Source organism: Crocodylus siamensis, chromosome 4, assembly GCF_052110815.1.
Source record: "Crocodylus siamensis isolate JL-2025a chromosome 4, ASM5211081v1, whole genome shotgun sequence".
Lineage (NCBI taxonomy): Eukaryota > Metazoa > Chordata > Crocodylia > Crocodylidae > Crocodylus > Crocodylus siamensis.
The window spans coordinates 245,610,048-245,623,904 of NC_143398.1; the positions used below are offsets into that span (position 1 = coordinate 245,610,048).

Below are 13,857 nucleotides of genomic sequence, written 5' to 3' on the forward strand. Positions count from 1 at the left end.
GGCTCTGGGAGGATTTTTTGTGTCTATTTGTGTGTACATGCACATATGTAGGCATAGATATATGTATTATATATATATATATATATATATATACACACACACACATAGATAAATGCATATGTATGTGTGTATGCACACACAGATCCATATCATACATATGTGTATGTGTGTGTATTCTAATATAATAAAAGGCTTAGTATGTCTGTGTGTCTGTCTGTCTTTAATGCTTTTGGGCAACTACCCATGCGCTACCAAGAGGGTGGATGGCAATTGGCTGCGTGGTCTGGTGGGTAGTGGTAGGTGGGGGTAGAGTGGGGCCAGACCCAGAGCAGCCAGCGGGGTGGAAACAGGGAAGGACCCAGAGCTATGGGGAAGGGGTAGAGCAGGGCCAGACCCCAAGCAGTGGGTGGGAGAAGGGGTTGGGCAGGGCTGGACCTCAAGTGGTGGGAGCGGGAAGGGGGTAGAGCAGAGCTGGACCCAGAGCAGCAGAGGGGAGGGGGGCAGAGCAGGGCCAGGTGCGGTGGTTGGGAGTAGAGTGGGGCTGGACCCAGAGTGGCAAGTGGGGAGAGGAGTAGAGCAGGGCTGGAACCACAGTGGCATGGAGGGGTTGGGGTGGAGCAGGGCCCAACCCAGAGCAGTGCAGGGGAGAGAAGTGGGGGGTGCGGGGCTGGATGTGGGGCTCCATCCCTGCCCGACATTTTTGAGAGGCAATTTGCTGGTGTGTGTGTGTATTATATATACATATATATTCATATATGTATATATATACACACACATACTAATATTATAAAGGCCTAAGTCTGTTTGTCTGTCTGTCCGTAACACTTTATTCGCACTCTGATTGGCTGATGCAAACAGCCAATCGGAGTGCTCCAAGCGTGGGGGAGTACCACCATGATTCCGAAACCACACCGAGGACTGGACAGAGGGTGGGGGAGCTGAGGCCCACAGTGCTGGCCTCGGCTCCCCCACCCTGGCCCCCACAAGAGGCAGAAGAGAGGCAGCATGGGGCATTAGGTGGTGATACTCCATCCCTGCCCCCCACGCCCCATTCTTCATAGATTTCATAGACATCAGGGCTGGAAGGGACCTCGGGAGATCATCGAGTCCAGCCCCCTGCCCAAAGGGCAGCAAGTCAGCTGGGGTCATAGGATCCCAGCAAGATAAGCATCCAATTTACTCTTGAAGGTGTTCAATGTAGGTGCTTGAACCACCTCCGCTGGCAGACTGTTCCAGACCTTGGGGGCTCGGACAGGAAAGAAATTCTTCCTTATGTCCAGCCTGAAATGGTCTTGCAGGAGTTTGTGACCGTTCGACCTCGTCATCCCTTGGGGCGCTCTGGTGAACAGACGTTCCCCCAGATCCTGGTGGTCACCCCTGATAAACTTATAGGTGGCCGTCAGATCACCCCTGAGCCTGCGCTTTTCCAGGCTAAAGAGTCCCATGGCTCTCAGCCTATCATCATAAGATCTGTTTTCCTGACCTCTGATATGCGCGTGGCTCTCCTCTGGACTCTCTCAAGCGGGTAGATGGGCAATTGGCTAGTATATCTATATAGATGTATGTGTATGTATGTTTGTATGTATGTATGTGTAAGAGGGGACCAAACCAAGCAATATTTTTGATTAAAGGTTTACTATCCTTTTAAACATGCAACGCATGGAAAACATTCAAGCATAACTTTCCCTTCATTGTATGAAAAAATACCATATTTGCTTGCATATAACACACCCCTAGAATAAAATATGCACCTTGTTTTTGAGAGACAGAATCATGAAAAGAAGATCTTTTCTTGTAGTCAGTAACTGGCTAGCAGAGTTAGAGAGCAGAGCCTGCTCATTCTTCTGCTCCTTGTAAATCTGTGCAGATTTCATTTTCACTTTTGCCATTACGGGGTTGAGCCTGTTCTTACCATATTTCTTCTGTAAAATGCACATACCAATTTCCAGGTGTAGGAAGGAAAAAGAAAAATGGTAAGTATTGTATGTGAGAACCTATAATGTTCTCTGTTCCAGCTTCAGATTTCATTTTCTCCTTATACTTTTTCCCCGCCCCCCAAATAACTGAGATATGCAGCTATGAGCAATATAACAACACACTTAACATGAGCATTTTTAAAACAAAGCATTCTGGACATTTTGGGTGTGTCTACATGTGCATTAATGTGCTTTAGCTAATGCGCATTAAATCTAGTACATCCATTGTGAGGTACTAAGAAAATTCGCATTAGCCTGCCTCAATGCACATTAACTAATTAGCATGGGGTGCCTGTAGACATGCTGTGGGGCAAACTGCATTCTGGCATTCTGGGTATTTCAGTTTTTTTTATATATATATACATAAAATTGTTTTTCACTATGCATCTTGAAGTATTACTTAGTGTTTCTGTGAGTTAGTAAATAGAAAACTATGTTCCACCTCAGAAGTGGCTGCATTTTAGTAATGCAGTGATTCCTTTGAATATAATCTATAATGGACTTTGGGATGATAAATGAAGCACTGGAACGGGTTATCTAGAGAGGTGGTGGAATCTCCATCCTTTGAGATTTTTAAGGCCTGGCTAGACAAAGCCCTGACTGGGATGATGTAATTGAGGCTGGTCTTGCTTCGAGCAGGGGGTTGGACTAGATGTGAGCTCCTGAGGTCCCTTAAACCCTCATTTTCTATGATTTTATGTAAAATCACATTAGCAATTCCATTAAGATACTGGAATCTTAAATAACATACATAAGGATTACTGGATACTAAGTGACTTTTCTAGTAAACCACTTCATGCTGCATTTAAAAACTTGTGCTTAAGAACTATATTTTTCGTGTTAGATTTATTTTGATTTTGTGTGTACTCTACATACTGTGGTGGGAGTCACTACATGGCCCTCTGTGCACAGTCTTACCACCTCCTGTCTTGGTATGCAAGCAACGGGCAGTTTTTGGTTAATTATAATTCATTTTCTGCTTGGGAGAGCAGTTACAAACAGCAAGTGAGTCAAATCTCTTTGTTAATGCTTCTGAGGAGAACTAGCTGTCAGTTCAAAGTTGCTGCCAGGAGACTGGCCATTGGTGCTGGGGCTGAGCTTTATGACAGGTTTAGCTGCATGCTGTTTGTGACCACTTGTGTTCAAGGACTGGTGTATACAGCCTACATAAGCAAGTTCAATTAAGAAACTGCTCAGGCTCTCAGTCACTGATTTCTCCTCCAGCAGGAATCAACACTCAGCAGAAAGCTGATGATATATAACAGGTTACCATCATTAGATGTTTGAGGGAGATCAGTCTCCTGCCATGACATGTAGTAAGCTTTAAAGCATATGATTAAGCATCCTGTGCTGAGAGCTTGTGGTTGTCTGAATAGCCCTTAGCTAAAACTTTGTTATAAATAGAGTGATTATAATACTCAGAAGAGCTTTCAAGCTGAATGAGGAACAGAATAGAAAAAGGAAAGGGTGGTTTTAAACATTTATGTTTCCTGCTAAATAATTTTTATTATTAACGCTGCTGTACAGCATGGGTGCTCAGGGTCACATCCAGCCCACAGAGCTGTGTCGTCCTTCCCCTGGGTCTCCCCATTCCAAAAATTTGGCAATGGGAATGAGTGGCAGGATTCATTACCATTTCTCTGCCACCAAATTTTCAGACTTGTGGGGTTTGGAAGACAGCCCTGCAAACTGGATGACATGGCCCTTTGTTATGGATCATGATGGTGCTCAGTCAGGCCAGCGGACGGGGTTGGGCCAGTGCCTGGGCTGGATCCGGGCATATGGGTCAGGCTGGTGCACTGGATTGCACCATGGACCAACACCACCCATAGGACCCAGTCAGCCAACCAGCTCTGCACCACTTATCCAGCTTATGGTGCCAGATGGGTTGAGCATCACTGCTGTAGAGGACTGCTTTGGGTGTCTGCAGTCCCAGGCTGTCCTACACAGGTAAACAGGAATTGTATGAGGAATCAGTATTCATGTGGTGATCTTGGGGAATGGGCAGGAGTGTAGAGGAATAGAAAGGAGACTCACTGAAGTCCATGGAAGAGAGTAAGATGACAAACCAATTCAGCCGGATTCCCTCAGGGAGATTTGTGGGACCCACAGAAAACACCCAGCATCTTGCAGTTGCACTAGGAGTTTCCATCACTTTATGGCCAGAGGGCATTTGTGAAATCATACTTGGATTGTGGGACAGCTCTGCCCTTCTCTCCCCATAAGCTTCCTGCTTGTTGAATATCCCATTTCTCAATAGCTAGGAGACTTGAGGGACCTGGCCTTTCCTTTGGAGTTTTAGTTGTGTTATCATCGTGTCTCAACACCAGAAAATCTATACTAACTTCCTGGGAATCAGTATCCTAAGTTATAGTTTAAATAATTATAGAGTCCCTATTGGGTTAACCTGCCCATCCCTCCTTCTCCCGACCTACTCTCAAGGTACCAGCCACCAGTGGAAAGCTTGTGAGTGTAAATATCCCGAGTGGCTTTGGTTTCCTGGATTTGGTAAGCAGTGACCATGAGATCTTGCTGTTACTGCCCAGTGGGGTTTGGGAGATTGCCTTAGGCTTTCACATGGAGACATCCTGAATCTGTGAAAACATGCTTTTATGCTGATAGGCAAATGCTTAATGCACAATGGAGCATTTTCAGAGTTTGTCTATACAAAAAACAATTCACAGGGACCAGTCTCAAGATGAGACGATACTGCATATACTGTATATATATTTCCATTGCCCAGGAAGTTTTTGTTCTCTTGGATCAGACTCATAATAAAGGGGCCCTTCAGTGCCAGGTATAGCATGAGCTTGAGATGTGTGTCTACTGAACTGGTTTAAGAATCCGCTAAACCCATATCACATAGGCTATCCAAAAGCCAGCAGATGCTTCTGATATCTGCTGATAAACTGACGATTTGAGTCAGCAACATACAAGTAAAAACCTCTGCAGCTCATTGCCAGTCCTGTTAGCCAACATGTCATTCAAAGCTCAGATGTTTCAATTCAAGAACTATCTATGACAGATGAAACATTTATACTGATGGAACTGGCATCACAGTAGCACAAAAACAATAAGGCAGCAGACAGGCATTATAAGGTCATAGAGAAATAAGGCTGGAAGGGACCTTCAGAGATCATCTAGTCCAACCTTCCCATTTCTTGTTGTCTGCATACTTGCTCAAGAAGTTTTCTCTGCTAGCATCCAAATAGCTCATGAACATGTTGAACAGCACTGGGTCCAGGACAGACCCCTGTTGGACTCCACTTGAAACTAGGGTGACCACGTATCCCTAATTGGGCCAGTCTCAGAATGGGATCATCAAGTCCTGGTCCTGGGCTGCATGGCTCTGGGACAGCATTTGTCCCAGATTCATAGCAGGGTGCAGGGACCTGGGTGCAGGCTGGTAGTGATCCATCCTGCAAGGGGCTGCTGGGAGAGGGACACAGGGGCTCCATATGCATGTGTGTGTGTGGTTGGGAAAGAGCTGGGCAGTGTGGAGAGCAGCTCCCTGCAGGTAGGTCTATGGGGGGGGCAGGGGGACATGGAGGAGAAGATCGAGGCTCCCATGGTGAGAGAGGGAGTGGGGCAGGAGCTGAGGCTGGGGGTGCTGCCCAGCCAGGGCAGTGCATAGGGCCCCAGAGCTGGGGTAGGGAGCAGGACAAACAAAGGTGGCTCATCCAGGGGGTGCAGGGGAGGGTGTCTTCCCACCAATGCATGCACTCCTCCAGGGAGGGGGGCAGGGGCAGATCTGGGTTGCCCACTGCCAACTCGGGGGTCCATGCCCTGCTGCCCTCCCCCTGGGAGCTCTGCACCAGCCTTGTGCCCCCTGCCCTTCCCACAGTAGCTGGGGCCTTGGTGGCATGAAGCTGTGCCCCCTACTGCTGCCGGGAGGGCAGGGGATGCGTGGCAGGTGTGGGGCTCCTGGGGGAAGTGCAGCAGGGTGGGGAGCCCGTATCTACCCCTGCCCGCTTGGCTCTGCTCTGACCATGCCACCAGTGGCAGGAGTGAGGAGGGCATGTGTCCTATCTTTACATTTTAAAAAGGTGGTCACCCTACTCAGAACCTCCTGCCATTCTGAAATGGGCTCATTAATAATTACCCTTTGCTTATGGCTATTAAGCCAGTTATCTATCCATCTTGTAGCTTTATGCAGCCCACATTTCTCCAGTTCTTTTTGAGAAGGTCATGCAGGCCCGTGCCCAAAGCCTCGCTGAATGTTGTAACCCCCTACGCTGAATGAATCAGGGGTAAAATCCCTGCAAATGTAAACTGTGCTGGTTCAGGTTTTGTCTGTCTACATCCATCCTAGGTAAACAGGTGAGTGGTAGCTATTCTGCTGGTGTCTAGAGGTGAGGCCTCCTAACAGCTGCCTATCTTGTCAGCTAACTTGGGAGGCCTGCAGAAAATCCATTTCTGATGCTAGGGTCACTTATATCAGCATAGCAACTGCCGTCATCCGCACCAGGGCACATGTTCTTCTGTCCACACTCTCAAAATACTGATTACTGAAGCATATCCCCAGAAAGACACCTGGGGACACTGGGAAGCTGAGCTTCTTCCCTCTGTTCCCTTTTCTAGCCCTTCTCCTTCCCTTTCTGAATTTCTCCTTCTACTGAAAGAAATCCAGGTGTCTCTTGAAATCATTTCTCTTCTCCTTTGAGAAGTCTTTGTGGACACCTGTTTATTGCCCTTATGAGCAAAGTCACCCTTCCTCTTGGCTGAGTATTTTGAAACCTGCTTGTTTTCCACATGCTCTTTCCATATCAGGCACCAGCTGAGATTAGCTATGAGCCACTTCTAGGAACAGAGGAACTTTGGTTACTAATCTGAGTTCAAATTCACAGCCCTTGTCACTTATCGCCCAAAGCTGATAGCAGCATCCAATCTCTCCTGGAGAGAATCTGTCTGCCAGAGGCATGCAACATCTAAGACTGAAACTCCACTGCTTTGCTCCAGGCTAACGAGCACTTTTTACTGTTAATATCTAATTGCTGCTTCAGAAACCTAAAGAGACTTGTCTGGACAGCACTATATTGTTCTCAGTGACTGTACCAGTCACCCAGATAATAGGTTTATGGCTCCCCTATAAATATCTGAGGGTGATTAGCTGTGTTAGTCTGAAATCAGGCACAAAGCAAGGTATGTCTGCACCTTACAAACCAATTTAAAGGTGCATAAGCTTTCATAAGCAACAACTCACTTTATCAAGCTTATGCATCTCTGAATTACTGGGTTTCCAAGGTGCCTTCTGCCTAAAAATATCTGAGTAACACAAGCAAATTTCCTGTATCACAAACCAGCCTATAACTGAACCAGCTCAAAACTAAACCATTGCTGCAGTCTAAACACATGAGTTTCAGCTTGGAAAGCACTCTGAGGAACAGTGACACTGCATGCCCTGGTGTGGGCAGTCTAGGGATGAAATATGAGATTGGAGAGGGTGGTGCATTCACACACACACCCCATAAAAATATCCAGCTGTGTTGAGGGTTGGTGCATTTCAGGGTTTTATACAGTTAATGTAGAATGAACCAAAACTCAGAAAGAAGAGTAGGGTAAGGATGATTTAAAGAAATCACTTGGTGAAAGGGTACAGGATGAGAGAAACAGAAGTTTGTAGCTAAGGTTGACCAGGAGGACAAATGAATGTGCCCTTCAGTAGAAAACAGGGAATACAAAGGGCCAAGTGTGAAAAAGCATGTGAAGTGTCGTATAGTCATAGGACTGAGTCTAACCTGCACTGGTATCCATGTAGATCTCTAGCCCTTTCTACTGACAGGCCCATTTGAAGCAGTTTAAGACTTGAATGCTGCCTTTAAGCTAGTGGCATTCTCTAGCTTAAATTATAGCAGGGTCAGGTTTCTAGATCCTAGTGTTTCAGGTTCAGACCAATCAGCGCCCAGCTAATGGGTGCTGAGACCAGCCTCCTCGGATCCATTTCCATTCTACAGGGCTGCCATTTAGGCTGATTCCCAGAGTATTTTCTTTTCCCCATAAGATTAGAATGGTGCTTACCAGTGGAATTGTCCTCCCAGATCCCTTGGAAGTGGTATGAAGTGGGCTCTGAGCACCAACATATCAGATGTCTCCCTGACTGCCTCACAGTGTCTGTCCACTATCTGTCCATAGTAGCTTTTCAGTACCTCAGGACAGCTACACATCTGTCCATTCGATGGTTTACACAATTGGTGCAAAGGTGATGTCCACCCAGCCCCTCCATTTATACTGCATTGTGGAATGGGGTAGATGGCTCTCTGTTTGGAGAGGCAGGTGGGCAAGTTTGTGAAGAGTTATCCATCTGGGGAGAGCCGAGTGGGAGCAAATGGAGGAGACATAAATAAGGGGCCAGGTGTGTGGTTGTGATTGCTGGTGCTCAGGACAGGAGCTGCCAGGTCCCAGATCTTGGCATGTGTTGGGTTTCAGTGTGTTGCTGGAAAGAAACGTGTGTTTTGTGGCAACTGAGAAATGTCATTCGGGAAGAAAACCCTGCTTCTCCCTCCCCTCCTCCATGCAGCACATTTAGCATGAATGGTTAATCGCAGCATTATGTGAATCGGCTCCTTTGTGCCTTCATGCAGAGACTCAGCAACTCTGTAATTGGATTTCAAGGCTATTTCACTTCTTTTGTGAGAGAGCCTGGTCTAGTTAATTGGGAGCCAAGACCATTAGAGTGCTAATCCTGGCGCTGCTACTGACTCCCCGTGTGACCTTGGGCAAGTTGCTTTGAGGTGAGTCAGGAGACAGAGCAGGTGGAAGGGGGGCAAAGCGTAGTCAGCTTCCGAAAAGGAGTGTTTTGAGGAAGGAATACAGAGAGCAAGGAGAACACAAGTCATTATTTCAGTTTCTGCTGCAATAAGCTTTCCCTTGGCTTCTGCAAACTACTCTATCTGGCTCTTTGGATAGGTTGTGCCGTATTCAAGCACAACATGAGTTATACACCCCTTCCTTTGTCACTCATGTGTCTAGTCTGCAAAACACTGCTCCGTCGGTCTGTCTGCTCCCTTCAGGGTTGGGAAGTACCCAGCACTGCACCACAGGGTCCAAAGTCTCTCTCAGCTTTTTGGTTTCCCTTGTAACCTTTGCCTTTCCTGTTCCCCTGGTGCCTGTAGACTCTTTGGTGCAGGAAGCTTTCAGTATCCCTGTCTGCAAAGCACCTTGTGCATCTAGGATGTGTCCTAAATCAATCATAAGAATTTGGGGATTGAGATGAGGGAGGGGAAAGGTGTAGAGAGATAAATAGCTCAATAACTCCACTCCACCCCCCCGCCAACCCAGCCCTGCAGAATACTTCTTAGTCATTTTGAGCAGGAGAATCTCAGCTCTTAGCCTCCGCTTTTTTTGTTTGCTAGTTTTATTTTTCTTAATTCATTATTGACAAAGGACAGAGCCATAAAAGAATCAACTGACACGTCTGTGGGAAAAAACTGCCTTGAAAAGGGACCTAGAAATACTGTAGCATTTACAAACAATCCCGGGGGCTAATGCCTCGGTGAGATGCAGTCTCAGTTATAACTTTTTTCTTTCTAGGAACAAGCCTGCATCTGTTTGGCAATGCCATATTTTGTAGGGTAAAATAAACCCTTGAGAACAAACGGCCCAACTGATACGGAGGGTAAATGCCTGAGAACAGTGCTCTCTTGTTAATCCTAAAACTGTCAGCAAAGCCCCACTGGATAAATTTATGGCTGGCCACTGGCACTAGCTTTGCTCTCTTACCCCTCCCCACCCCCCACTGCCCCCAGACAGAACAGCTGTAAAATCTGCTTTATTATTCTTTCAGAGCCTAAGAGCTTTAAAATGAGGTTTTCCATTTTAACATGGGCTGGCGGGATTCGTGAACAGCAGCATCAACAGTCCCCGAAACCTCTCAGCCCCTTGCATTGCACAATTATTACTATTTCTCTTGGAGTCAAGAAAATGACATCCATTGAAGAGGAGGACATGGACCCAGGCATCTACTAAAGAGACAGCCGAAAAGGAAACTCTGGTTCAATCCCACATCTGATCTGTGTACTGTTTCTTCCCTTTCAGTGTCGTTATGTTTTATGTTGTCCTGCAAAGGGAGGCAGCTGTACCTCCATTGCAGCTCTCCCTTCTCTCAGCAGATTTAAGAAGCCCTTTCTGGGAAAGTGATTTGTGCATCCTATACTTAAACAATTGTTCTCCCCAGGACTCTGCCACTGCCAGTAGTTATTAATGGCATGGCGGTAAATGCCCTCAGCAAAACAGGCTGTTGCAAAAATCAAGTGTGCGTTGAAAAATTGGTTTTAAATTGTCCCTGGGGTAATGACCTCTTGGCCACCAAAAAAATGCAGGATTGGTTTATGTTATAATTAAATTCAGGCCAGATTTTACACTTACACATATGGATGCAAACCCTGAAGCAAGCTACTTACAAATTAAAGGGCCTGGCTGTCATTAAATACCTGATATATATTCCTGCAGTATAACATTTGCAATAAAGAAAACAACAGTTTGAAATACTTTGGGCTCTGTAAGTGAGGGCCACAGACAATTAGACAAACTCTCTTTGGCTTCAGTCTAGGGGCTCATAGATGGATTAGTCATATGAAAATAGCTCATTTGAACCGAATGTGACTAATTAAATCAACTACAGCTCATTTAAAAAAAATACAGCCCCCTCCACTTGCCCCTAGATCTCCACACAACCTTCCACCAGTCCTGGGAAGCTGTGAGTATACAGTTAAATTTTAATTTGCTACATTTTCCACTGGACATCTGTCTGAAAAGCTGTTTTAAATGGGGATTTTTGAGGGGGCTGCCAGTGTGTTTTGCATCTCGTCCTCCTACTCGGTGATTTATAAGAATAACAATGCGAATTCCATGCTGGATTTTTCTTCCCTTCTTAAAGAAACTTGCTTATTTAGTCTAGGCACCACATTTAGGTTGTTTTTTGTAATTACAAAAGGATTTTGCAATAGGAAACTTAATAGAAATATTTTCTTTATTTGTTTTTAATTCAGGGAAAACTTTTTATTGGCTGGAATTTTAGGAGTCCCCTGAGCTCTTGGCAGCCCAAATGTTGCAGCATGATCTTAATGCAACAGAACCAGAAAATTAAATTGACTCATCAAGACAAGAAAAGTCTCTGGATTTGCTGCCTAAACTGAACAAAATACAAAAAATAAACAAGTGATTATACGTTCTGCAAAGCAACGCAAGCTGAAAATTATTTCCTTTTTTAATTATCGGAGGTATTGTCAGTAGCCCGAGTAAAGGGATTTGATTTATAAAGCAATAAACCCAGTTAAAGTCACTGGAAGAGGTAGGAAATGCAAAAGTTAAGGCTCCCATGAATATGCTATCTTGGTCTCTCAGCCAGTCCCACATGTTTTATGGAGTATGTTTAATGTCACAGGACTCAATTTTGCAAACATATAGCATAAGGATCACTTTAAGCACATGGGCAGTCCTGTGTTTAATGCTATGCAAGATAAGAGTTATTAATAACAGTTCTTTGTGTTAAACTACCTATCTAATTTGAGAAAGTACAACAGAAAATATTATTTATGCCAACACAGTTAAGTTAATAAGACTGCTGGAACTTTAACTGTCTCATTTCCTGACTTTAAATGGCTTTATATAAAGAGATTTGGTTTTTTGTTTGTTTGATTTTTTTCTTTTTTTGAGCAAATGGGGGGAAAAATAAATTGTCTTTTGCTTAACAATGTTGAGAGAATCCCAGGATACCTGTGTAGCTCTGCTATCACTGAATATAATGCAGATTTTTCTATTAATTTATATTGTAGTGGTTGAATCCTTTAGAGAAATTGGTCCAGCAGAAGTTCCTGTCCCTACTAGAAATCCCTTTGTGTGAGCCTGTTTCAGTCTGTTCTGTAAATATTTTTGACTCGTGAATACTATAGGGCACAAATGTGGTGAAACTTTGCTAAGCCAGCTCTGAATAGGAAAGTGCTGTACAAAATGTCTGATCTGTCTTCTTTCCTATTCTAAAGCAAGACATAGTCCTCTTCCCTGGAAGGCCTAGAAAGCATGACTTTTTTGTGTTTGTTGGATTTGGGTGTTTGGATGCTGTTGCTTATGGTGTGGAGAAGAAAAGGTCTTCAAGTGGTGCAGTGCCTAGGTTTTGCCTACAAGAGGGTTGGCACTGGTGGCCCTTTCATGGGCATGCTGCTTTGTTTCTGACAGCTGGAGGGCTGAGATCTCAATGACAGGAGCTTTGTTTCTGTTTTCAGAGAGCATATGAAACAACTAAAGAGCTTGATTTAAACCTGCTGTGGAAGCCACAGCATCCTTTAATCCAAGAGAATGGTGACAGAGAGAGGCAAGGTTTTGTCTTCCTTTCTATTGTTTCAAACACAAGACCCACTCATGTTTCCTTTACTTGAGACTGTACCATGCCTGCTGAAACACAGCCCCAGCTTCTGAATCTGCAAGAGACTACTGTATTCTTAGGAGTGGATCATATTGGCCAGTGCAATTGTAATCCACTGGTCAGTGGATGTTTGCTGGGCATCCTTCTCCTCTGTGCCCAGTCCCCAAAGGAAGCAAAATTATTTAGCTTAAGAGCATGGCTGATGCTTTCAACAGGATTAGTACCTGTGGTACTGCTAATTTGCTCTTGCCAAGAACACACAGGCACTTATGTACATCTTGTCTGTCCTACTGAGGGCCTCAGTGAACCCCTGATCTCAGGTATGGCCTCCAGATGCTACTGCTGTGTCCATGCTAATTATTTAATAGCATGGCTGTAGGTCTCTTATCGCTATGGCCAAACGACTGTATTTACAATCAGCTCCCCCCACTGCAGTGACTCATCCTTTGGCAGGTCCTGGGACACAGATCTTGATTAGCGATTGGGTGAACCCTCTAGATATCCCACGGCTTGATTTCTTAATCGCTCATGTCTGCATGCCTCTAGGTGCTCTTGGAGCCTGCAGCATTGAGGCAATCTCTTGGCAGGGGAGGGCAGATTCCTTCTAGCCCTCTGCTCCTGAGAACCTCTACACGAAGTACAAACATGAACAGGCCTGTGCAAAGGAGGGAGTGGATCTGCACTTTGCCTCCCCTTGCTAGCATGTCTCTTACCTTCCTGCAGACTGATGACACAAAGGAGTGCTCTTACAGACATGCAGGAAGGATGGTGAGGGTAGAAGGCTGGAAAGGACTAGTTGCTAGACTTGAGACGCCCCTCATAAAATGCCAGTTCTGAGTTTTCACTCTTGGTTTTTTGACTGCAGGAAAATCATGGAGCAATTCTTCAGTTGCAAAAAAATTCAGGACACAACAGGGCAGCATGTGTTTAACACCATGGTTCCTACTGGAAATCTCTGGGTTGACCTTGCATTGGCACACCTAACAGCACTCTCAGTTGCCTCGTACCCCCTGGTATCCTCTAGATCAGCTCTCAGAGTAGCCTGGCTGGGAAGCCCTGATCTAAGCATAGCTATGCCTACTGTGGGGATTTCCCAGGCTTCTGGGCTTTGCTAGTTGCCCCCAGCCCCACTTGCTGTTACATTTGAGGATTAAGCCTCCATCAGAGGCATTAGGTGTTGGCTGCAGCCCAGGCTGGGGACTTCAGCTGGGCTGTGCCAATGCTACCATTGGGACAAAGCCAGAGGGTCTTGCCTGTCTGTTCAGGGTCAGAGCGATGCCATATTTGAAACCGGGAAGGAATTTTACCCCGTGGCCAAATTGGTATGGATTATGGGGGATTTTGCCTGTGGGGGCATGGGTCTCTACTCGGGAGCTCCTCAGCATACACTGACAACATTTCATAGAAGCAAAGATGCTGGCTACTGTGGTTGCCTTGCCCGACCTGTGGCAGGTTATGGTGTTAGGTCTGTGTTGACAGTAATTTTACTAAGAGGTTAGAGCGTGGATTTGTTTGGGATGG

At 45.5% G+C, this 13,857-nt stretch overlaps 1 protein-coding gene across 1 annotated transcript in view; it reads left to right on the plus strand.

The window, feature by feature from the left end:
• Nucleotides 1-5,520: 5,520 nt before the first annotated feature.
• The window catches only part of IGFBP2 (insulin like growth factor binding protein 2), a 103,612-nt gene continuing 95,275 nt past the window's right edge, over nt 5,521-13,857 (plus strand). The window contains exon 1 of the mRNA XM_090041738.1: nt 5,521-5,547. Coding sequence (XP_089897864.1) covers nt 5,521-5,547 — 27 coding nt within the window. The remainder of the gene's footprint in view (nt 5,548-13,857) is intronic.